The sequence below is a fragment of the Malaya genurostris genome, chromosome 2, assembly GCF_030247185.1.
Source record: "Malaya genurostris strain Urasoe2022 chromosome 2, Malgen_1.1, whole genome shotgun sequence".
Taxonomy (NCBI): Eukaryota; Metazoa; Arthropoda; class Insecta; order Diptera; family Culicidae; genus Malaya; species Malaya genurostris.
In genome coordinates, this window is record NC_080571.1 from 30,619,096 (window position 1) to 30,646,987 (window position 27,892).

The 27,892-nt window shown below is 39.2% G+C and overlaps 2 protein-coding genes across 2 annotated transcripts in view; both read right to left on the reverse strand.

The window, feature by feature from the left end:
* Positions 1-1,501: 1,501 nt before the first annotated feature.
* Positions 1,502-27,892, reverse strand: part of LOC131427670 (poly [ADP-ribose] polymerase tankyrase) — a 37,993-nt gene continuing 11,602 nt past the window's right edge. Inside the window, exons 2-11 of the mRNA XM_058591065.1 lie at positions 15,427-16,209; positions 14,502-15,361; positions 5,339-5,558; positions 5,037-5,269; positions 4,730-4,975; positions 4,378-4,666; positions 4,154-4,311; positions 3,794-4,086; positions 3,577-3,733; positions 1,502-3,506 (exon numbers count right to left, since the gene is read on the reverse strand). Coding sequence (XP_058447048.1) covers positions 3,429-3,506; positions 3,577-3,733; positions 3,794-4,086; positions 4,154-4,311; positions 4,378-4,666; positions 4,730-4,975; positions 5,037-5,269; positions 5,339-5,558; positions 14,502-15,361; positions 15,427-16,209 — 3,317 coding nt within the window. The 3' untranslated portion in view covers positions 1,502-3,428. The remainder of the gene's footprint in view (positions 3,507-3,576; positions 3,734-3,793; positions 4,087-4,153; positions 4,312-4,377; positions 4,667-4,729; positions 4,976-5,036; positions 5,270-5,338; positions 5,559-14,501; positions 15,362-15,426; positions 16,210-27,892) is intronic.
* Positions 2,487-3,429, reverse strand: LOC131428568 (sericin-2-like). Its single transcript, XM_058592617.1, has 2 exons — positions 3,401-3,429; positions 2,487-3,369 (listed from the first exon to the last, which is right to left on the reverse strand). Exons 1-2 carry the CDS (start codon positions 3,427-3,429, stop codon positions 2,487-2,489), a joined length of 912 nt encoding a protein of 303 aa, XP_058448600.1.

A 27,892-nucleotide genomic window follows, 5' to 3' on the forward strand; every position in this document is an offset into this window, starting at 1 on the left:
AAACAAGAAATGAATTAATTTACCTTCCTTCACTTTAATGGGGTCGTAGGGTTTAACGGATGAACAATAACACTATTTTTGCGAATGTTTTATAGAGCTATAGTTCCAAAAAATGAATTCAAATCTTTTGCATAATAAGCATCACTTGAACAACATTTAGTATTTTTTTCGTGGAAAATATTGAGAAATGTTTTTGAGGACGCTTCTTAGAAATCATGATTTGCGGTGTCCACTGTATCTCAGCGGAGACTAATCAGAAGTGAACAAATCAAGGCAGAATGATTGTATACTATAGTAGATGTTTTTCTAGACACCATTTTTTTATTTTTAAAATTTTTGGTGGTTTAAAGTCAAAACTACAATTTTTCATATAAAAATTCACCACTTTGTAGCTGTAGAACCTCTCCAAAGTAACAAAAAAGGAAAATGTTGGGGTTTAGTATTCTACATGTACAAAGTTTGTGCGAAATTTGAAAATAATTGGTGAAGTAGTTTTCTACTGACGATGGACGAAACATGCGTCTAAAGATCATTGTCTTTAAAAACGAAGAAACAAGCCCGCGGGGTCTAACACTTTTGAAAAATCTTTTTGTTCTTTTGTATTTTGTTAAAATAAAACATTTCAAGAGTGTTTTATCAAGTTGTTAAGTCAATCGAAGTAGAAATCTTGGGCCTATGTGTCGAACTCTTGCTTCTTCGTTGAATGAGATAGGCATAGATAAATTTCCATAACTTTCAGAGTTTCGTTCCAATAGGCTTGAAAATTTCACAGAATATTCTTGAAATGTTTTACTAAAAGAAAATAGGAAAAAATAGTTTTTCAAAAGTGTTAGACTCTACCCGCCCCTTTATCTGCTTACTAACATCAATAGTTTTTCCTTTTTGCCTCTTTCTTCTCAGGTTACTTGCAGCGGCGCGCTTTCTAATTTGCTGACATCAAATTTCAGTAGCTTCAATAAATATTATTACACGTATAAATAAATTCTCCCACCCTACCGCAGATTCAAATTGTTCACGGTTTTTTTTCCACAGTATCTGTTAGAATTAACAATTCTAATTCTCAGTAGCACAACTTATCGGTATTCAAGAACTATCGACTATTGTAAATAATCCTTACTTCAATCTTGCTATTATGTTTTGTTATTGGTTTTGTGTATTCTCTTACTCGCTTTTACCATACTCACTGACAGCTTCTCGGTTATGCTCGCATCTAGAGTGCAGGGATGCTAAGTTACTCCATTCTGCTGCGGTGAATCATGTTGACGATAGGATGTATGTACCAGCGCGTATAGTAGCTACCTAGAGAAAGTGAGTGTTCTAATCTCATTTCACGACAGTAGACACCAGCACCATGTGAGCTTTTATAACACTGAAGTCAATGTATATTTGGATCTTCCGTCCGTTAAGTCGATAAGAGAAAAAACTTGCACTCACATGTACATATGATTGTGGTAGAATACGTAAGATCGAAGGATATCATCGAACAAAAGTCAAACCACCCTTTTTTATATTATGCACCTGCATCATGATTTATTACTCTAACAAAAAAAATACAGTCGTCAGCATTTTCACCATGCCGCGTCGTTTGTCGATCGAGTTCGCGTATTTTATATGATATAATTTTTGTTGATATACTTACTAATATAGAGGATAGATAGTTGCTCACAAAATGTCTTTCGAACTTTCACTTGTTAAATGTGGTTCATATAATTGCGGATGCGTTCGTGGAACTTGCTTATAGTATTCACAAATCTCTTGAATGTAAAATTACAACAAAACGAAAAAAAGGTAAAACAAAACAAAAATAGCATATCATGGGTCGCATCAAGTCGTAAGTACTCTTGCTTTTGCGCATTTCATTATTGCACGGGTCAGAGCTCTTTGCTAGTCGGTCGGACCGTTCCGATCCATACGGTGGGGGAAATATGCGTTCAGGTATGCAAATTTTACGTCCTAAATCAATCAGTTTTTGTTCAAAAAAACCAAGCTTAACATGTGCAAAATCAACAGTATTAAAGTATTTTATCTACTGTTTGAAATCTACGGGAAAAGTGTTTTCGATGTTTCAAAGCAAACTTTAATTCGTATTCAATATTTAACGGAAAACGGCTTTGACGCTAAATTTATAAAGTTGCACAAATTACGTTATTAGCGAAATAAAGTCATGATTGGGTAATGTGAGAAATCAAGCGGTAATAATTGTTCTAACATTAAAAAAGCAGTCACTATAAATGGACTTTTTGTGCGGCTATGATGGCAATTTATGATTTTTCCAATGAATTCCAGTTGATAAATAAACTAATGCTATTGTTATGTTGTAAGGTATATGCGGCACTGAATATATTGCCCTTGAAAGCGTCAAACAATCCAGAAAATACAGCAGATAGTAGATGGCAGTATTGTGTTACATTTAATTGCTGGTTCCGTTTGAGCGACAACCAGAGTACTAGCGAATAGCAGAATTTCTTCGATACGCTTGAATTCTGTCACAACTTGTACATGATGTTGGCCTTATCGCTGGTTACATTTTCGGAGTGATTTCCGGTACTATTGATACTGTTACTATTATTGTTATTAACGCGATCATGCTCGGTCGATCTAGACGATCGATAACTTTTGATAGTATATTCATAGATGTGATTACTGTTGAATCTACTGCTGCGGCGCCCCATTGTATTAGGAGGGTTACTGCCGGTAAGTGGGTGTCTAATGGAATTTTCGCAACCAGCTGACGCATCCCCACCATGTGAACTATAACGAATTGGCCCGAAATGCTGTTGGGTATGGGAGGCATCCCGAAAGCACCGCACAGCTGAGCAAATAATCGAACACCAACGCCAGGAATGACCCTGGCCGCCATTACCACATCCGGTCGATGTCGATGATGATGATGATGATGATGATGATGGAGCAACTTTAGCTCCGAATTGTTGCCTCGCTTTAGGCAACAGTTTGGATCGATTCGACTTATCGTTGTTGTTCCCGTCGCTTCTAATTCTATTGCCAGTCACCGGTTCGTTGCCTTGGTTGCTTTCCAAACTAGCATCACTTCCACTACTACCACAGCCACTGTCATGCGAGTTGAAGGGACCAACATAGCCGTCGTCGTTGCTGGTATCGATTACGACCGCCGGTGTAATAATAAGCAGTTGACTGAATTTCTTTCCGGTGGACAACCGCACCGCAGTCGCTTTAGCCATTGTCGATCGCGTAGTCGATCGAATACGGGTGAAGCTGGACGTATGTACTGCTGCAATCGTAGTGGAACTGCTGCCGATACTAGGACTGCCGTTGTTGTTATTGTTGTTACTGTTGCTTCCGCTGCTATTGCTGCTGCTGCTGCCGCTGGTGGTGGTGGTGGTCGTACTACTGCTAGCAAAGAGTATGTTATTGTTCTGACCGATGTTGTTGACTGCGGAAATTGTCCATCATCTTGCTGGCTCCTCGGAACCGGCCGTGTCGTCCGGCTTCATGATCTGATATGTAATCAGGTATTCAGGGTACGCCTGTCGAAAGAGATGATCAGTTAGTGGGTTCGATTTTCTATTAGATTTGCAATGGAACTTGATTGATTACCTGTTCACCGCGATAAACGACATACTCCGGAAAATGTAAGCCCCCAGCCGAGGGTCGTCCGATGACGGAATGATGCCCGGGCGGTGCATGGGCCATCTTCATTGCACTGAACTGCAGGAACGATTTTCCCAATGCCACACGACAAAGCAGTAATTGTCTGGAAGAAAAAATCGAATAGATTTAATATCTCACTGAATGGGATCGCAATGCAACTGACCTATGACACTGATAACATGATTTATCCTTATGAGCGGGACAACCAATGCCACCGCAGATTCCGTAAACGTACTGGTTCGATTTGGAACTGTGCTCGGCAAAATAAATACCGGCCCCGAACATACCGCCAATGTAGGCATGCCGCTCGTCGAATCCCTTCTGCACAATGGCATTGATAAACGGTGAACCGTGGAACAACATCCGTTCGCTTGCCTGGTGACCATTTTCTTCCGAGATTTCCTTACGCCGGTGAACATATCGTTCCCAAAGTTTCCGATTTTGTACTTTTTGTACCTACAATCACGAAGCATAAATTAATAAATGGACAAATCTTCTGCATCTTCGTTTTTTTTTTGCTTACTCTGACAATATTGTACCGAGTGAAAAAGCCACCCGAGTGGCCGTTATCTCGATGTTCTCTGATAGTCGCTTGCATTTCTTCTTCGACGACAAGAAATTCTTTGTCATCGGGAAGTAGATCAACCAGTAGAGTTCCCGGGTTCGGAGTTAGTCCAAGACCTAGTTAGGCAAAAACAATAAGAAATATGATCGTGCTTTTGGAACCCCCTCACAACACAAATCTACCTGTGGTGGCACGCAGTGTGGCGATACCCTTTAGAATTTTATGACGGAAGCCGTACGCAGAAACGCCAACCTGCTTCAGATCTTCGTGACCCATTTCAGCCAGTATGTCCATCGTGATTTGTTCCCGTTCGAGTAGGTCAATCAAATGGTCCAGCTGAAGACTGGCGAGGAACGCGGACACGGACGATTCGATTGATACCACATTTTGCATTTTGTCGTCGTCTATAACGACACCGTCGACGTTGGTTTCGGCACCCTGGGCTGGGCTGAGGCAGCTACGAATAGGAAGCTAAAATTTGTGATAAAAGTCAATAAATTTTCAATAAATGTCAACATGTCAGGAAAGTCCTACTTGTGGCACTGGTACCGATAGGGTCATGGAAGCACCCGTTGGCAATGTCACGGTTTCAGTGGTCGGTGAACAAGCAGTTGCCATCAGAGTGTTACTGGCAATCCCCGAACTACCGCCAGCAGCCGTCGATGCTTGTGATGCCACCATAGCATCTTGCAGAAGACATTTAACATCCTCGGCAGTTGCCAGATCCAAACTGGTTTGACCTTCCTGGTTTTTCATGAACGGATCGGCACCGTGAGCGAGCTGTTGCGAAATAATCATCGGTAATGACAGTTGTTGTAATTGCAAACCACACCACACTTACGAGTAATGAACACAGTTGAGTACGGCCCTTCTGAGCTGCCTCGTGCAACGGGGTATAACCCCATTTGTCCGTAGCATTTACCACGGTATTGTGTTTGATCAACAGAGCTGCGATATCTAAATGCCCGTAGGAAGAAGCATTGTGCAGCGGAATCAATCCACCTTTGTCCTGTGCGTTCACATCGGCGCCATGTTCTAGAAGATATTCAGCCACTTCCAAATTATTATAACCAGCTGCAACAATGGATTTCACAAATTAGTATACAAATTCAGTCATGTTACCATAACTATCTTCTAACGAACCTGCCAAATGAAGTGGAGTTGAGTTTCTGCCTTGAGCATCACGACAATTGATATTATCTGGAGCAACGAGTCGTTGAACGCGAGCCAGGTTACCCTTCTTGGCTGCATCCAAAAGTGCTGCGTTACCGCGGAGCAGATCCGCTACATCTTGGTCACCTTCGCGTACCAAATCCAGTGGAGTTGCTCCGTCACGGTTCTTTTTCGTTACGTCAGCTCCGTGCTAAACAAAAAAGTAATATCATTACTACATTTCCTCTTCGACACATCAGTAGTGCATTAGCAGTTTATGTTGAGCTACTAATGCCACCTCGTGGTTCAACAAAAACCGTCTATGATGTCTTCAAGGCAAATCATCAGTGTCAAAGAAGCCATTGCTCGATCTATATCGAATAGTCCTAGTGTGGCGATATAGATAGTCCTAGTAGTCCGAATGGGCAAAATTTATTATGTAAATTGACAAAAGCTCCGAAGTGCTAGATGAAAAAATTGGCTACTGTTTTCAACGTTCGCCGGTATCAATTTTGACAATTTAATGGCGAATTGTCCCTTTTATATACTGTTATATAACGTAACGAAGAAAAGATATTGAAAAAGCCGAGATACTGGCAACACTGTATAAAACAGTGAAACTAAAATAAAGATCACTCGAGAAGAGCGAGTCAGTTGCATACAGACTATCCAAGTGTTTAAATCTGAACGTATCACATTTCTTTAAAAGTTGAACTGTTTCCGCGAGTGTCCTCCACTTCGAGATAATTCTTCACTTGCCGCTTCATTGGTTATTCCTTCTAGGTGAGTAAACTAGTATAAAACAATGGCGACGAGGAAAATTAGCAGAAAAAGTGACATTTTTTGCGGCGTGCTTTGGCGCGTTTGTATAGATTCTTTTTGTTTCTCTAGGCAAGCTATCGGCAAATAGCGTTGGTCGAAACGACGCTACTAACACACGCAAAGTTTTTTTCTCTTGTTGAGTGGTAAGTGGTAATAGGGTAAAAGTCCATTATAGTGGAGTTATTTTCTTTTACGCAAAATTTGACGCGCATATTTTTTGGCATTGTGTTTTTGGCAAGAATGGCGTAATGTTTAAAACAATAAACGTTTCATGCAATTCTAAGCCTTTTTTCATCAAAATTATTTTTTTGATTTCGACAATTTCATGTAGCACTTTGTCACCAAATGCCACTTAGCCTACTTCGATTTTTTTTTCAAAATTGATCTGAAATAAAAACTTTAGGAATACCAGACTGAAAGACTTCCAGATTTCAAGACCTCAAAACTACAAAATTTTATGACTTCTAGACATCCAGATTTAAAGACATAGACTTCTAGACTTCAAAACTACAAAACTTCAAGACTTCATGACTTCACGACTTCATGACTTCATGACTTCATAACTTCAATACTTCAAGACTTAAAGATTTCAAGACTTCTTGATTTCAAGACTCCATGACTCCATGACTTCAAGACTCCATGACATCAAGACTTCATTACTTCAAGACATCAAGACTTCAAAATATCAGGATTTCAAGACTTCATGACTTCATGACTTCAGGACATCAAGACTTCATGACATCAAGACATCAATACTTCAAGATTTCAAGACTTCAAGAGTCCATGACATCAAGACATCAAGAATTCAAAAGTTCAAAACTTCAAGACTTCATGACTTTGAGACTCCATGACTTCAGGACATCAAGACTTTGAAGACTTCATGACATCAAGACTTCAATACTGCAAAATTTCAAGACTTCAAGAAATCAAGACTTCATGACTTCAAGACTCCATGACATCAAGACTTCAAGACTTCATGACTTCAACTCTCCATGACTTCAAGATATCAAGACTTTAAAGACTTCATGACATCAAGACTTCAATACTTCAAGATTTCAAGACTTCATGACTTCCTGACTTCAAGACTCCATGACTTCAATACTTCATGACTTCAATACTTCATGACTTCAATACTTCATGACTTCAAGACTTGAAGACTTCAAGACTTCAGGACTTCAAGACATCAAGACATCAAGACATCAAGACATCAAGACATCAAGACATCAAGACATCAAGACATTAAGACATCAAGACATCAAGACATCAAGACATCAAGACACCAAGACTTCACGACTTCAAGGTTTCATATAGCTTTAAGGTTGACTAGTTTTTGATTAATAAACAACCATAACTTTTGGATGGTAGCATATATTGAAAAACTTAATTGAGCACAATTATGCGCAATTTTTAGCTCGATAAATATTCGGAAGACAATCAAAAACTGTTCACAACAAAAAATGTGATTTTTTTATAGCCGCCCTACTTTTACTCTGAAAAATTGATGTAACTCGATCAAATGAAGAGGTTTTCAGACCCTCTTAGAAGCATTTTAATTGCTTTCATGCCAACAGTAAAAACATATTTGAAGCAGTTGACTGCAAATTGGCCCCTTCTCTCAGCGATTGTATCCTTCGATGGCTAAATCATCCACCGAGGTCACGGATCTAATCACTGTTTTACAGTGGAATTGCAGAAGTATCATCCCAAAAATAGATTCTTTTAAATTTCTAGTAAATAATCTGAAATGTGACGCATTTGCATTGTGCGAAACTTGGCTAACTTCTGAAATATCCTTAAACTTCCACGATTTTAACATTATTCGCCTGGATCGAGATGTTCCCTATGGAGGAGTACTTTTAGGGATCAAAAAGTGCTATTCTTTTTATCGAATTAACCTCCCCTCGATACCAGGTATTGAAGTTGTCGCATGTCATGTTACAATCAAAGGTAAGGACCTTTGTATTGCTTCCATCTACATTCCCCCTAGAGCCTTGGTTGGGCATCGGCGGCTCAGTAATATCATAGAGCTCCTTCCCGCACCGACGTTGGTTTTAGGAGACTTTAACTCACACGGTACGGGATGGGGCTGTCTTCACGACGATAACAGATCAGCTATGATCCATGATATTTGCGACAACTTCAATATGACAATCTTGAATACGGGAGAAATGACACGGATTCCTGCACCACCAGCAAGACCAAGTGCGCTGGATTTATCCCTTTGCTCGACATCGCTACGGTTGGATTGCACGTGGGAGGTAATTCCTGATCCCCACGGTAGTGATCATCTACCGATCGTAATATCAATCACCAGCGGCTTAAAACCATCGAAGACAATCAATGTTTCGTATGACCTCACACGAAATATTGATTGGAATAGCTATGCGACCTCGATATCTGAGAAACTTGAAAGAACTCTACAACTTCCTCCGGAGGAAGAGTACACGTTTTTGGCTGGCTTGATTCTCGATACTGCGATTCAAGCTCAGACGAAACGTGTACCCGGCGCAAAAACTAACATCCGTCCTCCCAACCCGTGGTGGGACAAAGAGTGCACAAATTTAAACGCGGAGAGAGCCTCCGCGTATAAAAAATTCAGAAAAAATGGAACACCTGATAATTACCGGAATTACGCGGCGTTAGACGTTAAAACTAAGAACTTGATTAGAGCCAAGAAACGCGGTTACTGGCGTCGGTTTATAGACGGCTTAACGAAAGAAACATCTATGAGCACTCTTTGGAACACAGCCCGACGAATGCGCAACCATAACACCACGAATGAAAGCGAGGAATACTCCAACCGCTGGATATTCGATTTCGCTAAAAAAGTATGCCCAGACTCTGTTCCGGAACAGAAGATCACCCGCGCCGCGACACCAAATACAAACGAATCACCGTTTTCGATGGTAGAGCTTTCACTTGCACTTTTGTCATGTAACAATAAAGCCCCGGGATTAGACAGAATAAAATTCAACTTGTTGAAAAATCTGCCTGACCCCGCCAAAAGGCGCTTGCTGAATTTATTCAACAAGTTCCTCACGGGTAATATTGTCCCACACGACTGGAGACAAGTCAGAGTTATCGCCATCCAAAAACCAGGGAAACCAGCCTCCGATCACAATTCGTATCGGCCGATTGCTATGCTTTCCTGTATCCGGAAATTGTTCGAAAAAATGATTCTGTTTCGTCTAGACAATTGGGTCGAAACTAATGGTTTACTTTCAGATACACAATTTGGTTTCCGCAGGGGCAAAGGAACGAACGATTGTCTTGCGTTGCTCTCAACAGAAATTCAAATGGCATTTGCTCGTAAAGAACAAATGGCGTCAGTTTTCCTAGACATTAAGGGGGCTTTTGACTCAGTTTCTATAAATATCCTATCTGAGAAGTTGCATCAGCATGGTCTTTCGCCAGTTTTGAACAACTTTTTACATAATCTATTGTCTGAGAAACACATGTACTTTGCGCATGGTGATTTGTCGACAATACGATTCAGCTACATGGGTCTTCCTCAGGGCTCATGCTTAAGCCCCCTTTTATACAATTTTTACGTAAGTAATATCGATGAATGTATCAACACATCTTGCACGCTAAGACAACTTGCCGACGACAGCGTTGTGTCTATTATAGGACCCAAAGCTGCCGATCTCCAAGGACCATTACAAGATACTCTCGACAACTTATCATCATGGGCTCTTCAAATGGGTATCGAGTTCTCTACGGAGAAAACTGAGCTGGTTGTATTTTCGAGGAAGCGAGAACCAGCACAATTACAGCTTCAACTAGGGGGTGAAACCATAGCTCAGGCCTTCACATTTAAATATCTCGGGGTCTGGTTCGACTCCAAAGGCACCTGGGGATGTCACATTAGGTATCTGAAACAAAAATGCCAGCAGAGAATCAACTTTCTTCGTACAATAACCGGATCATGGTGGGGTGCCCACCCAGGAGACCTGATCAGGTTGTATCAAACAACGATATTGTCCGTGATGGAATACGGATGCTTCTGCTTCCGATCAGTGGCGAACACTCATTTCATCAAGCTGGAAAGAATTCAGTATCGTTGTTTGCGTATTGCCTTGGGTTGCATGCAATCGACTCATACGATGAGCCTCGAAGTGCTGGCAGGCGTTCTTCCACTGAAAAACCGGTTCTGGGATCTCTCATATCGTTTGCTCATTCGATGCGACATTTTGAATCCTCTGGTGATTGAAAACTTCGAAAGGTTAGTTGAGCTTAACTCTCAAACCCGTTTTATGTCCTTGTATTTTGATTACATGGCTCAGAATATTAATCCTTCTTCGTTTGTTTCCAACCGTGCTCATTTCTTGGATACTTCTGATTCTACTGTGTTTTTCGACACATCCATGAGAGAAGAAATTCGTGGAATTCCGGATCACGTGCGCCCTCAAGTGGCCCCAAATATTTTTTATAATAAATTTAGAACAGTCAACTGTGAAAAGGTGTTTTACACTGACGGATCAAACATCAACGAGTCCACAGGCTTCGGCATCTTCAATCAAAACATCACCGCTTCTTACAAACTCAGTGATCCGGCTTCAGTTTACGTCGCAGAATTAGCTGCTATTCAGTACACCCTCGAGATCATTGAAACCATGCCCAAAGACCATTACTTCATTGTCACGGACAGTCTAAGTTCAATAGAAGCTCTCCGGGCAATGAAGCCAGGAAAGTATCCCCCATATTTCCTGGGGAAAATACGGGAACATTTGAGAAATTTATCTGAACGGTCTTATTTAATATCGTTAGTCTGGGTCCCTTCGCATTGTTCCATTCCGGGCAATGAAAAGGCAGACTTATTGGCTAAAGTGGGCGCATTGGAAGGTGATATTTATGAAAGACCAATTTGCTTCAATGAATTTTTCAGTATTTCTCGTCAGAAAACTCTCGAAAGTTGGCAAACTTCATGGACTAATGACGAACTGGGACGATGGCTACACTCCATTATCCCTAAGGTATCGACGAAACCTTGGTTCAAGGGGATGAACGTGAGTCGTGATTTCATTCGCGTTATGTCACGGCTCATGTCAAATCACTATACATTCAACGCACATCTCCGGCGTATCGGGATCGTGGAGAACGGGCTCTGCACCTGTGGCGACGGTTATCAGGACATCGAGCATGTCGTGTGGTCGTGCGTAGAGTATCGTGACGCCAGGTCGAAGCTACTGGAATCCCTCAGGGCCCGAGGTAGACCGCCTGAGGTGCCGGTTCGGGATGTGTTGGCGAGTCGGGATAGTTCATATATGCTTCTCATATACCAGTACCTCAAACACATTGATATACAAGTGTAATGTGTTATTCCTCGCTCAGAAAATATAATCTCCACCTACAGGTTCGACACTAACATCCGCCCGATTCTCTCGATCCCCGTCCCTGTTCACCATCTTCATTGGAATTAACAAGATCTTTTTTTTTGTCACTAACTTTTTCGTTCCCCTTTCCCTGTTTTTTCACCATCTCGATGGCAACTAATTAGATCTCTGTCGTTTTCAAACATTTTGTTCCCACACCCCTTTTTTACCCCGTTTCCCACAATATTTACTTCTTTTTTTCATTCTCTTCCGTAACATCACCATCACCGGAAGACCGCTCCAGTCAATGACCAGCATGCGGGCCACCCGCCGGGCCTTCGTAGCCTGGGGGTGTTTCCCGCGGACCCTCACGGACCGAAGAATGCGGCCAACATAGAAAATTACCATCGCCATCTGGAATCATCTCATCCTAAATTCAATTCACCGGCCACTACCGATCGCCAGATACTATATTACATAATGATACTACTCTAGTTTTAAGTTAGACGATAATTAAGATTAGTAAATACCCTTGGCATCTTAGAGCTTAAGCAGTGTGCCTTAATATTATATTATATTATTGAATAAAAAAAAAATAAAAAAAAAAAAATGAAGAGATATCAGGTGTACAACTTTGCTTCTGCCGTTTACCGATAGGTGGCTGTACCGGTTGAGGCTGGTCGAAATGCATAGATGATAATGCCTTTAAAGTGTGTACAGTGCCTAACAAATTGTCATTGCCGTTTCAGTGACAGTTGTTCTTGTTTTCGTATTATTCACGCTCGAAAATGTCTGTTTATGTGCCAAATTCTCGCCATTTGCGGGAAGTTTTACTTTTCTGTTACAATTCGAAAAAAAAATGCAGCTGAAGCGCATCGAATGCTCTCAGAAACTTATGGTGATACTGCTCTGAGTAAAAGAACGTGTCGGGAGTGGTTTCAACGTTTTAAAAATGGTGATTTCGATGTCGAAGACAGCATGGTGGTGGAAGAAAAAAAAACCTTCAAATATGAACAACTAGAAGCATTACTTGATGAAGATTCGTGCCAAACCCAAGAAGAGCTTGCCGAATCTTTGAAAGTGAGTCAGCAAGCCATTTCAAAACGTCTCGCTAAAAAAAAAGCGACCACAATATCAAGAGCGACATGACAAAGTCATCCTCCAACACGACATTGCTTGGCCACAAGTCGCAAAAGTGGTCAAAAAGTACCTGGAAACGCTGAAATGGGAAGTCTTGCCCCACCCACCGCTCTACAGCAAATGCTATCGTAGCCAACATTTGGGGAATTTGGTGGGCAATCAGTGCGCTCAGAGTGTGGTAAACAAACAATCGAGCATTTCAAATCGATTAAAGTCTTAATTTCCTTTATCGTAGTAATGATATTCTGATCGATAATTTGTGGGTAAGTGTGGTAAAGGGTACTGAATAAACAAGAAGTTAGTAATTTTTTGTTAGCCATTCTTCTTCATTATTTTGATCTTGGCAGAAGGATGCTGACCATAGTGATTTCCTAGCAGGGGCTGTTTTTTTCATAAAAGGTACTCTTTATTCAATAGCGCTTTTCTACGTAAAGTGTTATAAATGTAGGATGGTCTATGTTTTAATTTTGAGTAACTTTGCTTTTTGCAGTAGAAACCTTTTTTATGGTATTTTCTTTTGGTAGAGTTACAAAAAATTTTCAAAAAGATTTTTGTCTCTTAAAAAATCACTTTTTTATTGTAACTTTTATGTGAGCAGCTCTACGAGAAAGTTGTCTTCAAAAGAGTTGTGAAGCTAATTATTACACACGATTCTGTAACGTGTGATTTATAGGTGGTTTTTCGAAAGAGAATACTCTATTGTCTGAAAGTTATGTTAACGGTGTAAAGTGGCGTCTCTACTCAGTATTGTTTGGCAAATCATCCCGAATAGATTAACTCCAGAACAACGCTTCCAAATCGTGGAATTTTTTTCAAAATTAGTGTTTAATTTAAGCTGTTTATATAGCACCTCATGATTTTTATGGTGCACATAATCGTCCGTCTGAGACCACCTTAAAGAACGTAATTACCAAAATTGTCGTATTTGGAGTAGAGATAATCCACACGCTGTTCAAGAGTTACCGATGCATCCCGATAAACGTACTGTTTAGCGCGGTATATGGGCTGGTGGAATCATCGGTCCTTATTTATTTAAAAAATTAGGAAGGACGACGCGTTACCGTGAATGGAAATCGATACAGTATCATGATTAATGAACTTTAGTTGTCAAATCTTCGAGATATGGATGTGGTTGACGAAATGTGGTTTCAACAGGATGGTGTCACATGTCATACAGCGGCCGAAATAATCGACTTATCAAAAAAATATTTCCACGTTCATGTGATTTGACGCAACTCGATTATTTTTTTGTGGGAAAACGAGAAGTCATTGATTTATATGGATACCAATATTCAACGTGTCATTACTGAAATACTTGAAAAAGTGGCCGAAAATCGGATCTCCAGAATGACCAGTCGTGGCGGCAGTATGCCCGAAATCATATTTAAATGTTAAATGCCAAGAAAATATTCACGAAATAAAAAAATTGCCATTTCATAATTTGGTGCGTTTTATATTAAATTTCAAATCAGCAAGCTCCTTAAAACACCCTTTATAACTAATCTCTTTAATATGAGCTCCCGTTAAAAAGTTATGTTTGTTGTTTCATCGAAAACTAATCAAACTTCAAATATTAATATATTATATATAGGTTTTATTTTGTTACCAATTTAAATTAGATTAAGAATGTCTTCAAAATATTCTGAAAAATCTAATAACTCTTAAACGGCATAACGTATCAACTTGCAACTACAGCCGAGAATAGATTTGTTGTTGAATAATTTGCATTAATTTTATTACCAAAACGTTCGAGATCTAACAAAAAAGTTAGAGTGAACCGAGAGGTGGCATTAGTGGTTCAACATGAACTGATGATTCGAAGACGAAACGTACAAATAAGATTTTAAATGGTATCATAATCTTAAGAAATCTCATACCTTAATGAGCAGCTTGACAATCTCGTACTTCCCCTTGGCGGCGGCTTCGTGCAGCGGGGTAAACTTCCACAAATCCGCTACATTAACATTGGCTCCATGTTTCACCAGCAGTTCGGTCACCTCGTAGTGCCCATAGGAACAGGCATTGTGCAGCGGAACCAATCCGCCTTTGTCTGAGGCGTGAACTTCGGCACCGTGTTCCAGCAGAAACTCCACCACCGGAACGCGATTATATCCGGCAGCGAAATGCAGTGGAGTTGAGTGCCGTCCGTCAAGATCACGACAATTGACAGTCATCGGATTAGACAGCACAATCCGTCGAACCGTATCCAGATCACCGGCTTTGGCCGCTTCCAATAGTTGGCACTCTAGATCGACTGTGTCGGAAGGAGGGTCCTGTAGAATTTTAAGCACATTTTCCGTCGCCAACTGGGCAGCAGTGTACCCCTGCAGGGATACAATGCTAATATCGATGTTATACGATAACAACAGTCGACAAGCTTGAATGTTATCCTCTCGAGCGCAACGATGTAGTGTTGTTTGGCCGAGTCCATCGAGTGCATCCACCTTGGCACCGTGACGTAGAAGTACGTCCATAATCTCGTAATGGGAATTATCAGCTGCAATGTGCAGTGGCGTCAAGAAGTCCTTATTTTTCTCATTCAACAAAGCACCCTTGCGAATCAAAATCTCGAGAACTTGTTTCCGCTTCGGGTACACGGAATGAGCTACTGCGTGCAACGGTGTATCTCCACTGTACGGATGTACGAAGTTGACTGTCTCGGCGGTGAGGTTCTTTTTTAGTCGTTGAATATCCGCCTGACGACAAGCATCCAGAACACAGTGTCCTTTGTATTCATCTGAAATATGAGAAATAATAATTGTTTGCATAAGTTTTTCTTTCCAGTTTTTAAAATTTACTTACATGTAATTTTCTCCTGCAGTTCGCGTGTCGGCGCCGAATCGATAGCCGACTTGTTATGGCAGTTTAGTAGCGTCGGATCAGCTCCCTCCGCAAGCAGTAGACTGCATACCTCTACCCGGCTTTTCGAGGCCGCCTCGTGCAATGGAGTGAAAGCCCAGAGATCATTGGCGTTGACGTTCCCGCCGTGCTTGATCAGTAATTCAGTCACCTCAAAGTGACCGTAGGAACAGGCATTATGTAGTGGCACAAGGCCACCTTTGTCCTTGGCGTGAACGTCGGCCCCATGCTGCAACAGTATTTGCACAACCCGTATACGATTGTAACCGGCTGCCAGATGGAGTGGAGTCGATTTGCGACCATCACTTGCATGACAGTTCACGTTCAGTGGTGTCAGCAGTTCCAGTAGACGTTCTTCCGAACCGGATCGTGCCGCTTCCAGAAGTTCATCTTTTCTGTACTCACCAGTCAGTACGGGCCTTGTGCAGGAGTCGGCCAAATCTAGTGGAATTTTATTCTCGGAATTTCTTATGTTCGGATCTGCTCCGTGTTGTAGCAGAGCAATACAAACATCTACTTTTCCTTTGCTTGCTGCCTCGTGCAAAGGAGTGTAGTTCCAGTTGTCTCTAGTGTTTGGATTTGCGCCGGCTTCCAGCAAAAGACGTACGACATCAGCATGTCCAAATGAACAGGCGTTGTGCAGTGGATGAAGCCCACCGTCGTCACGGGCTTGAATCGATGCGCCATTGGTTAGTAGAAACTCGACCACATCTCGACGTCCATAACCTGTGAAGGTAAAGAAACGAGACCATTATTAGTGCTGGCTTGGAATCGGTGATAGACAGCCGTTTATATCAATCAAATTTCAATTTATGTCCACACAAGCGACAAAAGAGATAATAAAAATTTCACATATCAGTCTCCAGTGAGGAATAGAAGGTAAATTACATTGGTGATTATATGTGGAGTGTTCTCTTGACGGATGATGCCAGAGGAGGGAAACGTAGAATTGAACCACACTTCGGACGTTTTTTCTCATTGGGTACTGTTAGTGAAATAACAATGTTGAATACTTAAAATGAAGGTCAATTTTTGTACTTTGAAGGAAAAATATCGAAAATATTTCAAATTTCAAATTTATTCAAATTTGGTTTGGATGAAATCTCGAACTTTTCTTCGAATATCACTCATAATATATTAGACACTTTGTTGACTAACTTCGCATCCTGAACCACCTATTCATACTTTTTCGTTTCCTGTTCGACAACTGTCCAATATTCTTACTAAGCGGAATTGAGTAAGAACAGTTGGGTGGATTCATATTCTTTTCGATGAAATCCTCTTCACTGTCACGGCATCGCCATAGCACTTATCCGCTGTAGTGGCAGCTTACCAAATCAGACCGAAGTTGTACGAAATAGACTTTCCAATGTACTCCTATTTGCACATCTCAAAATCCATAGACTTGTTAAACACGAATACAGATCAGAATGAACTTAATAGACACATTATCTTGACCAATGAGCTGCCGAATAATCCATCTTCACGTACATTTCGGCGTCCATGAGAATGCATTCTTTGAATTTCGTAAGAATCTTATTGTACAACTTCCGGGTACGTCTTTTGGCCACTAACTTTTCTCAGAGACGGCTGATCCGATTCTCACAAACTTAGATTCAAATGAAAGGTATAATTGTCCCATACATAGTTCATGAATTTCATTTCAATCCGACTTCCGGTTCCGGAATTACAGGGTGAATAGTAAAAAAAATCCAATTTCAAATTACTTCTTCACTTTTCTTAGAGATAGATACGACGTGACCGTCATATTTCTAAATAAAATTCTTAAATTTCATCTGAATCTGACTTCCGGTTCCGGAGTTATAGGGTAAAATGTGTTAAAAAGTTGATACGGTTTCTTGAAGCGGAGAAACAAAAAATGTAAAACAATTTTTAATCTGGCCTCGAAACTATTCCAATTGGTGACTATTATCAGTAAACAACCAAATAAGAAGAGATTTCGGCTATCCTGGTTCCCGATTTCCGATATCGGAAGCACCGGAAATAGTGGTTATATATTCCAAAATGGATCTCACTCACTTTTCCCAGCGATGTCTTAAGCGATTTTCACAAACTCAGGTTAAAAGGAATGATCTTATTGTTTCATATTGAATTCCTGTATTTTGTCCGGATCCGACTTCCGGTTTCGGAATTACAAGGAGAAGATTGTTAAAATATATATACCGTCACTAAAAGCGGTGAATTAAAAATAAGAAGAATAATTTATAAAGTCGCCTCAAAACTGTTCCAATCGGTAGGCATTGTCAGTAGACAGCCTGACAAATTTGTAGCCATTGAGTCAAAAATGAATGGAAAAAGAAAATTATTTTGTAGAATGCCACTCATTTATATATGAGAACATGTGAGATATGAGAAAGGCATCAGTACACACCACTAGGTGGATTGAAACAGGTTTATGCAGGATACTCGCACCACTTAAAGAAAATAACATAGCATCGGATATCCGCATGAAAAATAAAAACAAATAATTATAATGTAACTCAAAATATTTTTGCTTGAGTCTATTGAGGCAGTTCTCTCTTCGCGAGAGCCCAATATCGCTAGATAAGTCGCAGCTCCGGTCAGTGGATTCGCCTCTTTCGGTGCAACATGAACTTCATTTACTTTATACCTTTCCAAAACATCTTTGGTGTAGTGACAAAATGCCAAATCAACCCAGAATAACGAGGGAGAGTCATGGCAGAATAGAAATGGTAAGGTAGTGATGACGCTTTGGCTTGCTCGACCACTGTGAAATCAAACTTGACCTTTTTCTTCGTTCTGAAATGCTTCTCTACGACGTTTTGCTAAATGGCAGTATAAATAGATATTCCGGGAAGTTACTCAAAGTCATCCAGTACTAGTCCATTATCACGCAGGAAAACTGTAAAAAATTCGAGATATAACTTGCGAGTTCGGGTTTTAGCCGTAGATCGGTTCGGTTGATCATTACGGTTCGGTATAGTTTTCACCTTGAACGACTTCATACCATGCACGAAATATGCACGAAAGTTGTAGACTATTTTACTATTTTTCTAGCCACAGAGCGTACCAAAAGATCTGGTCGCTTCTGTAATATGCGCTTCACCCTTGCGTCCTTCTGGTAGTTCCTAAGTTCCGGTTTTGTTCCACTCTCAGCCACGTTACTGACAGATCCAGATTTTCATTGCGACCGAACACAAATGCCTTTCGACACAATCTTCGATCTAAAAGATTATAGTATCACCAAAAATAGATTTTTCACGCGTTGATGAAGCATTTCCAGAGTTATACGATTCTGTCGCGAACAAGCCTTAGGAGATAGTAACGAGTTCGAATCCCGGCGTTGTAGTCGTCGGTCCTATTTCTAATCTTTTTTTATTGTAAGATGCTGATAAAAACTTGGAACTATGCGGTATGTATATCTTGCAGAAAATCTACACTGCACGGAACCACCCGCGATCCTGTCAATTAGTGAGGACACATACCTTTCAATTTCAACAAATATTTTAGTTGAAATAACTGGTGTTGTTATTGAAACAAAATTCTGTTAGTTGAAAAATAAATCGGTTTTATTTGTTTTAGACATTGCAAATAGTTGAATCAACTCGAACAATGTTATTGATTTGCGAAAATAATCAAAATATATCTACTGATACACGTCATGATCTATTTGATCTATTTTAGGGCTGGGAAAACCACCGATCACGGCTGATTTCAAGTGATCTTAACCAAGGAATAATTCATAGCGAAATCAGAACTGATCTAATCTCTAAGTGATTTTGATTTTAGTATGATCATGATCATGTCAAGTCGAGATCAGTAAAGATCTAAATTCTAAAATAAATACTTCTGATTCGATCGGAAATGATTGATGTAGAAAAACGTTGTTAATCAGCAAAAGTGCCTAAAGGGGGAGTATTGAAAGATGATGCCTTCAAACGGTTGAACTAAAGTTATGCACTGGCATCAACCGCTGGGAATTGGAATTTTGCGACGGCAATTCAAACGCGCCATTCAATCGCAGCGCGTTCTGTGTGCTTGAAACCCATCGCTCCTGTTACCTCCATAGATTAAATTCATGTCAAAAAGCGTTTTATTGCTAATGCAGCAACATCATCATCGGTATCAAACAGCTGGAAGTAAATCAATGATCGAATTTGCAGCATAAAATTTTTGCGCATACCTGAAAGATTACGAGATGATCATTCATTAACATTTTCTAATTTGTCACCAAATCTTTTTCATCTTAAACAAGGTTAACTTTATCACCACTCCGCTGTTAGATAAACACTTGTTATCATAAATTTCTCAAATCGAATAAACACAATTTCACCAAACGCTTTAACCATCGATGTTGTTTTCATTGACATTTTAAAGCGACGCGAAGAGATTTCAACTAAAAAAGTTGTTGATTTTGCATTGCGATAATTGTTTTCCTTTCAATTGTCTCCGGCATTTGACAGCATTCAAAACAACATATTTTTCAACTACTTGAATATATGCAAATCAAAAACCATATTGGTTGAATCAAAAAGAAATTAGTTAAATCAACTATCGCAAAAATCAAAAACTGCGATATCGCATTTTTATGATCGAAGGGTTCTCCGTGTGAGGTCCTTTTTACGCGGGGGATACGTACCGCGTAAAAAAACGCGCGAAAAATAAACCGCCTAACTTCGGAAATCCATTAAAAAAATACTGCGTAGCTTCGGAAATCCCCGTAAAAAACTATAAAACTCTAACAAAAATGTTGATGCCAAATATCTTAGAAATGCATGAAACGTCAAGATTTGGCGTGATCTCGAAAAATATTTTGTTGAAAAAAATCGACTATATCCGAAAACGAAAATTTTTTGAAAAAATCAACTTTTGAGATATCCGAAATCTAAATAAAATTTGTATGTCAAATGTCTTATGATTGTCTGAAACGTCGAGAACTAGTACCATACCGAAAATTTTTTTTTTGAAAAAATCGACCCTTTGTGACTTACAAAAGTTTTGAGAATGCCGATATTGACCTTTTTTTATGCCAAATGTCTTAGAAATGCATGAAACGTCGAGATCTGGTGTAATCTCGAAAATAATTTTTTTTTTGAAAAAATCGACAGGAAATAGAAAAATTTTGAGATATCCGAAATCGATTTTTTTTTCGATCGACTCTTGGGACTTTTGGGGGGGGGGGGGGGGGGGGAATTTTGAGATTACCGATATCGAAAAAAATGTTTGATGCCGAAATGCACGAAACGTTTAATCTTGTAAAATATTTCCGCGTAAAAATGAACGCGTAACTTCAGAAATCCGTGTAAAATGAAACCGCTTAAAAAAGACCTCAGTGTACATAAGTTGAATGTGCGTAAATCGTTCAAACTTGTTTAAAACAAACCAAAAAAGTTTTAACTTCAATGCGAAATACAGTATAAATTAACAATGTTCACTCGAGGTTTCAGTTTAGCAAACGCGAATTGTTAGGCCGTTCTTTTGGCTCCTTTTTACTTCCTCCTTCCACGTACACCATTATATCTCCGAAACCAGAAGTCATAGCTATTTGATCTTCGAACTTGATCAATGATAGCTTGTTGAAATCGGTTCAGCCATCTCTGAGAAAATTGAGCAGGAAAAATACATCGCGTTTTGTCGGTAACGCCACTTATGTTCAATTTTTGTGGCCTGCCACACGAGATATTCCTTTGCGAACTTTGAAAGCTAAATGTGCTTGAAACTTTCGGACACTTTTTCTATTTCTGTTGCCGTTTAATATTCCTGTCTTAAGAGCTGTTCAAGATCTGTTTGGACGTAAAAATCATCGTCCTATACCACATTATCAAACTTAATGTACAACTTCCGTGACCGTAAAGACAGTACTGAAAGAATGCAATCGGCATAAATTCAGTTTATGTCGAATAGTTTTGAAACTCTCCAGGAGTATGTAAACAAGTAATAGCTATACACTTTCTGTTTCGTCTACCAACTTTGCAGCTATATTTTTTTGCAAAGTTAGTTCATTCAAACGCTTCTCCTAGAATAAATGCCTGCACCATTGATTTATCGCTACCCATCCATTCCTGTGCAACATTTGCGCCATATTTCTTACAAATTTTCATCCACTCTTTTTTAAAAATCTTTGGTGTTTTGGAAGACTTTTCCTGTTTTTGGAGCTTGTCCTTCATAATCACCCAGAAGCAGCTCTGGCGAGTTTGGACCATTTGCCATCTTCGTACCGCTTCATCACCGGTTTCGCGTAATAGCTTGAAAAAATAAAGTGTCAATATCGTGGGACCTGTGGAAGGATACAGGCGCTCCTCGAGGCATTATTCTTTATGTATTTGACTGTTGATGGAACCCTTCGTTATGTACGGCTTGTTGAATTTACTGCACCCACAGATCGCCTGCCACACCAAGTACTTCTTGACAAATTGGTTGACCTTGTGCTTCCGGAACTTTTCCGGGAACATATAGGCGGGACTGGACGATGAAAAATTCTAGGCCGGAAGCCTACTTGGAGTCCGCTTTCACGTACTCTTGTCATCAATTACGATGCATTTCGGCTACACTAATTACTTGCAGTATAGGCAACCGTACTCTGTTTATCGATGTTTATCAAGTCCGGCCCGATTCATTGTCTGCTGGATGAATCAGCCCAAAGAATTGACCTTCTTTGCCATGTCCTGAATCGAATCGAAGGTTCGGATTGTGCTTGAAGTATTCCCTCACCTTCCTTGTATTCACGAAGTTACTTTTCTTCCGCAGAAGGCTGCTCGTCGTATGGGTTTCCTTGAATGATTTTACCACACGAAATACAGACGAAATGTCGATTCTCAACTGATTTACGATCCACCTGTGGGACAGGCCTGGATTTTCCACTTCTTGCTTAGAAGCAGGCCATTTAGATAACCACTTGACAGATTGTGACGAAAACTTGCACGTGTACACATTACAGTCTAAACTATTGTTTTTGTCGCCTTAAAAATTTATATTATTTAATAAAAAAAAGATTTTGTTTTACGTTTTGCATTCTGGTCATCAATGCATAAGCAGATTATGTTGGGCTGCTATTGCCACCTTGCGGATCAACATCATCCGCTAAGCAGACGTAAAGTCATTGCTATTTACAACGCACTTTTTTGCTTGAAAATCATGTGGATCATGAAACTATTTTAGAAAATTCTGCGGACATCGACACAGCAATTAATAATTTGAATCATTACATTATCGAAGCAAGAAATCTTTCAGTTCCCAAAGCTCAAACTAAATTAAATTCTCCTATCATCGATGACAATCTTCAACTGCTCATTCGGTTGAAGAATGTTCGTCGACGACAATATCAACGTTCTCGTGATCCTGCTATGAAAAACATAGTTAAGGACTTACAAAAAGAAATTAAACATAGATTTACTCTTTGCGAAATGAAAATTTCGCTAAAGAAGTTGAACAAATTAAACCATATTCTAAACCTTTCTGGAAACTTTCTAAGGTTCTTAAGAAACCTCAGAAACCAATTCCTGCTCTCAATGAAGGAAATCAAATACTTCTTACAAATGTGAAAAAGCTCAAAAACTTGCTCAGCAGTTCGAAAGTGTACACAATTTTAATTTGAACGTTGTGAGTCCTATTGAAAATGAAGTCTCACTGAAATATGAGCATATTTCAACCCAAGTGTTATCACACGATGACATTATTGAGACGAATTTTGATGAAATTAAATCAATTATTAGGAAACTTAAAAACATGAAGGCTCCTGGTAATGATGGAATTTTTTATATTCTTATTAAAAATCTTCCCGATGTTGCCTTGAGACTCCTGGTTAAAATTTTCAACAAGTGTTTTTCATTAGCTTACTTCCCAAAAAGATGGAAAAACGCTAAAGTAATTCCTATCCTAAAACCTGATAAAAACCCAGCAGAAACATCAAGTTATCGCCCAATTAGCTTACTTTCTTCTATCAGTAAACTTTTTGAAAAAATTATCTTGTTAAGAATGATGACTCATATAAATGAGAATTCAATTTTTTTACCAGAGCAGTTTGGATTACGTCATGAACGTTCAACTACTCATCAACTTGTCAGAGTAACGAACATGATAAAATCAAATAAATCTTCTGGGTTATCCACTGGAGTTGCTCTTCTAGACATAGAAAAAGCATTCGACAGTGTTTGGCACAAAGGTTTAATAGCAAAAATGTCTGATTTCCAGTTTCCTATTTATTTGATCAAAATTATTTAACTGATCGTACTCTTCAGGTTAGCTATCAGAATTGTAAATCTGAATTGCTACCCGTACGAGCCGGTGTTCCGCAGGGTTCGAGCGTAGCTCCAATCTTGTATAATATTTTCACTTCTGATCTTCCAAATCTACCCGTTGGTTGTCAAAAATCGCTATTCTGTGACGACACAAGTCTGTTAGCCACAGGTAGAAATCTAAGAGTGATCTGCAGTCGCCTACAAAAAAGTTTAAATATTTTCAGTGATTATCTGTCAAAATGGAAAATTAAACCAAATGCAGCAAAAACGCAATTAATTATTTTTCCTCATAAGCCAAGAGCTTCTTTTCTTAAACCAAACAATAATCACATTCTCAAATTGAATGGCTTGGAATTGACATGGTCTGATCAAGCTAAATACTTAGGTTTAACGTATGACAAAAAACTCACTTTCAAGGATCACATTGAAGGAATCCAGGCAAAGTGTAATAAATATATTAAATGTTTATATCCTCTTATAAACAGAAATTCTAAGCTCTGTCTAAAAAACAAATTGTTAATTTATAAACAAATTTTCAGACCAGCCATGCTTTATGCGGTACCAATTTGGTCAAGCTGTTGTTCCACCAGGAAGAAAACGCTTCAAAGGATTCAGAATAAAATTCTGAAAATGATTCTGAAGCGTCCTCCCTGGTTTAGTACAAATGAGTTACACAGACTCACAAATATAGAACCATTAGATGTAATGTCACATAATATTATAAGCAAATTCCGACAATAATCGATCCAATCTTCAATTGAATCGATTCGCTCTCTGTATTAGTTAGTAAGTTAGTATATAAGTTCCTTTTCCCCATTACACAATACAAGTAGGTTTAGAAGTTTCCCTACACAAAAATCTCAGAATTGCGGAAGCAAATAATGTCCTCATGGTAATAACCAAATCATATATATAATAGGGCTGAAAAGTCACCACTTGTGGCTGAACACCCAATTTAAATCTTAATAATTTAATTTTAACTCATATTCCAATAAATAGTTATTAAAAAAAACGCACTTTTTGCACCTACCGTATTGATCCGCGAGGTGGCATTAGCAGCCCAACATAATCTGCTTATGCACTGATGAGCAGAATGCGAAACGTAAAACAATCAAAACAGTCATGTGCGCTTTATCACAAACCGGTACCCACGATGTACCAAGACCTAAATGACGAGTCTAAATTAGTTTTATAAATAAAACTTCATCAATTTTTACCCATGCAATAAAAAGTTATATACAAAATAAAGCTTTGATTTTTTTCGAGTACAGTCTTTATTTTGCGTTATTATGGATTTCATATTTATTTTAATGTAGAATAATGGCGTTGAAAAGGTAAGGCAAGTAAAATAGGTTTTATTTACAGTAGCGATAAGTACGCGCCAAATTTACATGGATAGTACCAGTGTTGCGAAAATATCAAATAATCAAATCTCACCGCTGCAGAAAATCATGCGCGATTTTCGACAGCGATTATCACTATCTACAATATCAATGATAATTGTGATCACTCGAAGTGAGTATGGAAAATATCACACCCCGTCCAATATCACCATAGTGATGTTTCGTAAACTCACACATGATTATAAATTATCATCATTGAAAATCATTCTCACAATTATCAGCCATGCAAAGATTTTCACTATCACATGGTGATATTCAATGAGGTGAGTGAAGTTTTGAAAATCAATTTCAACCAAATCTTATCATGCAGTATGATTATTTTTGGAATGGGTGGTGTCGAATCTCGATGTCTGAAGTAATTTGAAATTGTTGATAGTGAAATTCGGTTCGTAAAAATTCATCTAAACCCATGGCAATATGGATATTTTTGAAACGGGTATGATGAGTAGATGTTAAATATCGATGTCTGGAGTCATTTTGAAATCCAACATGGTGGCTCTCGGTTCATGAAAATTCAACTAAACCCATGCAATATGGGTATTTTTGGAACGGGTATGATGAGTAGATGTTGAATATTGATGTCTGGAGTCATTTTGAAATCCAAGATGGCGGCTTTCGGTTCATGAAAATTCATCTAAACCCATGCAATATGGGTATTTTTGGAACGGGTATGATGAGTAGATGTTGAATATTGGTGTCTGAAGTGATTTTGAAATCCAAGATGGCGGCTTTCGGTTCATGAAAATTCATCTGAAACCATGCAATATGGGTATTTTTGAAACGGGTACGATGAGTAGATGTTGAATATGGGTGTCTGGAGTCATTTTGAAATCCAACATGGTGGCTCTCGGTTCATGAAAATTCAACTAAACCCATGCAATATGGGTATTTTTGGAACGGGTATGATGAGTAGATGTTGAATATTGATGTCTGGAGTCATTTTGAAATCCAAGATGGCGGCTTTCGGTTCATGAAAATTCATCTAAACCCATGCAATATGGGTATTTTTGGAACGGGTATGATGAGTAGATGTTGAATATTGATGTCTGGAGTCATTTTGAAATCCAAGATGGCGGCTTTCGGTTCATGAAAATTCATCTAAACCCATGCAATATGGGTATTTTTGGAACGGGTATGATGAGTAGATGTTGAATATTGGTGTCTGAAGTGATTTTGAAATCCAAGATGGCGGCTTTCGGTTCATGAAAATTCATCTGAAACCATGCAATATGGGTATTTTTGAAACGGGTACGATGAGTAGATGTTGAATATGGGTGTCTGGAGTCATTTTGAAATCCAACATGGTGGCTCTCGGTTCATGAAAATTCAACTAACCCCATGCAATATGGGTATTTTTGGAACGGGTATGATGAGTAGATGTTGAATATTGATGTCTGGAGTCATTTTGAAATCCAAGATGGCGGCTTTCGGTTCATGAAAATTCATCTAAACCCATGCAATATGGGTATTTTTGGAACGGGTATGATGAGTAGATGTTGAATATTGGTGTCTGAAGTGATTTTGAAATCCAAGATGGCGGCTTTCGGTTCATGAAAATTCATCTGAAACCATGCAATATGGGTATTTTTGAAACGGGTACGATGAGTAGATGTTGAATATGGGTGTCTGGAGTCATTTTGAAATCCAACATGGTGGCTCTCGGTTCATGAAAATTCAACTAACCCCATGCAATATGGGTATTTTTGGAACGGGTATGATGAGTAGATGTTGAATATTGATGTCTGGAGTCATTTTGAAATCCAAGATGGCGGCTTTCGGTTCATGAAAATTCATCTAAACCCATGCAATATGGGTATTTTTGGAACGGGTATGATGAGTAGATGTTGAATATTGGTGTCTGAAGTGATTTTGAAATCCAAGATGGCGGCTTTCGGTTCATGAAAATTCATCTGAAACCATGCAATATGGGTATTTTTGAAACGGGTACGATGAGTAGATGTTGAATATGGGTGTCTGGAGTCATTTTGAAATCCAACATGGTGGCTCTCGGTTCATGAAAATTCATCTAAACCCATGCAATATGGGTATTTTTGGAACGGGTATGATGAGTAGATGTTGAATATTGGTGTCTGAAGTGATTTTGAAATCCAAGATGGCGGCTTTCGGTTCATGAAAATTCATCTGAAACCATGCAATATGGGTATTTTTGAAACGGGTACGATGAGTAGATGTTGAATATGGGTGTCTGGAGTCATTTTGAAATCCAACATGGTGGCTCTCGGTTCATGAAAATTCAACTAAACCCATGCAATATGGGTATTTTTGGAACGGGTACGATGAGTAGATGTTGAATATTGGTGTCTGAAGTGATTTTGAAATCCAAGATGGCGGCTTTCGGTTCATGAAAATTCATCTGAAACCATACAATATGGGTATTTTTGGAACGGGTACGATGAGTAGATGTTGAATATTGGTGTCTGAAGTGATTTTGAAATCCAAGATGGCGGCTTTCGGTTCATGAAAATTCATCTAAACCCATGCAATATGGGTATTTTTGGAACGGGTGTGATGAGTAGATGTTGAATATTGATGTCTGGAGTCATTTTGAAATCCAAGATGGCGGCTTTCGGTTCATGAAAATTCATCTAAACCCATGCAATATGGGTATTTTTGGAACGGGTATGATGAGTAGATGTTGAATATGGGTGTCTGGAGTCATTTTGAAATCCAACATGGTGGCTCTCGGTTCATGAAAATTCAACTAAACCCATGCAATATGGGTATTTTTGGAACGGGTATGATGAGTAGATGTTGAATATTGATGTC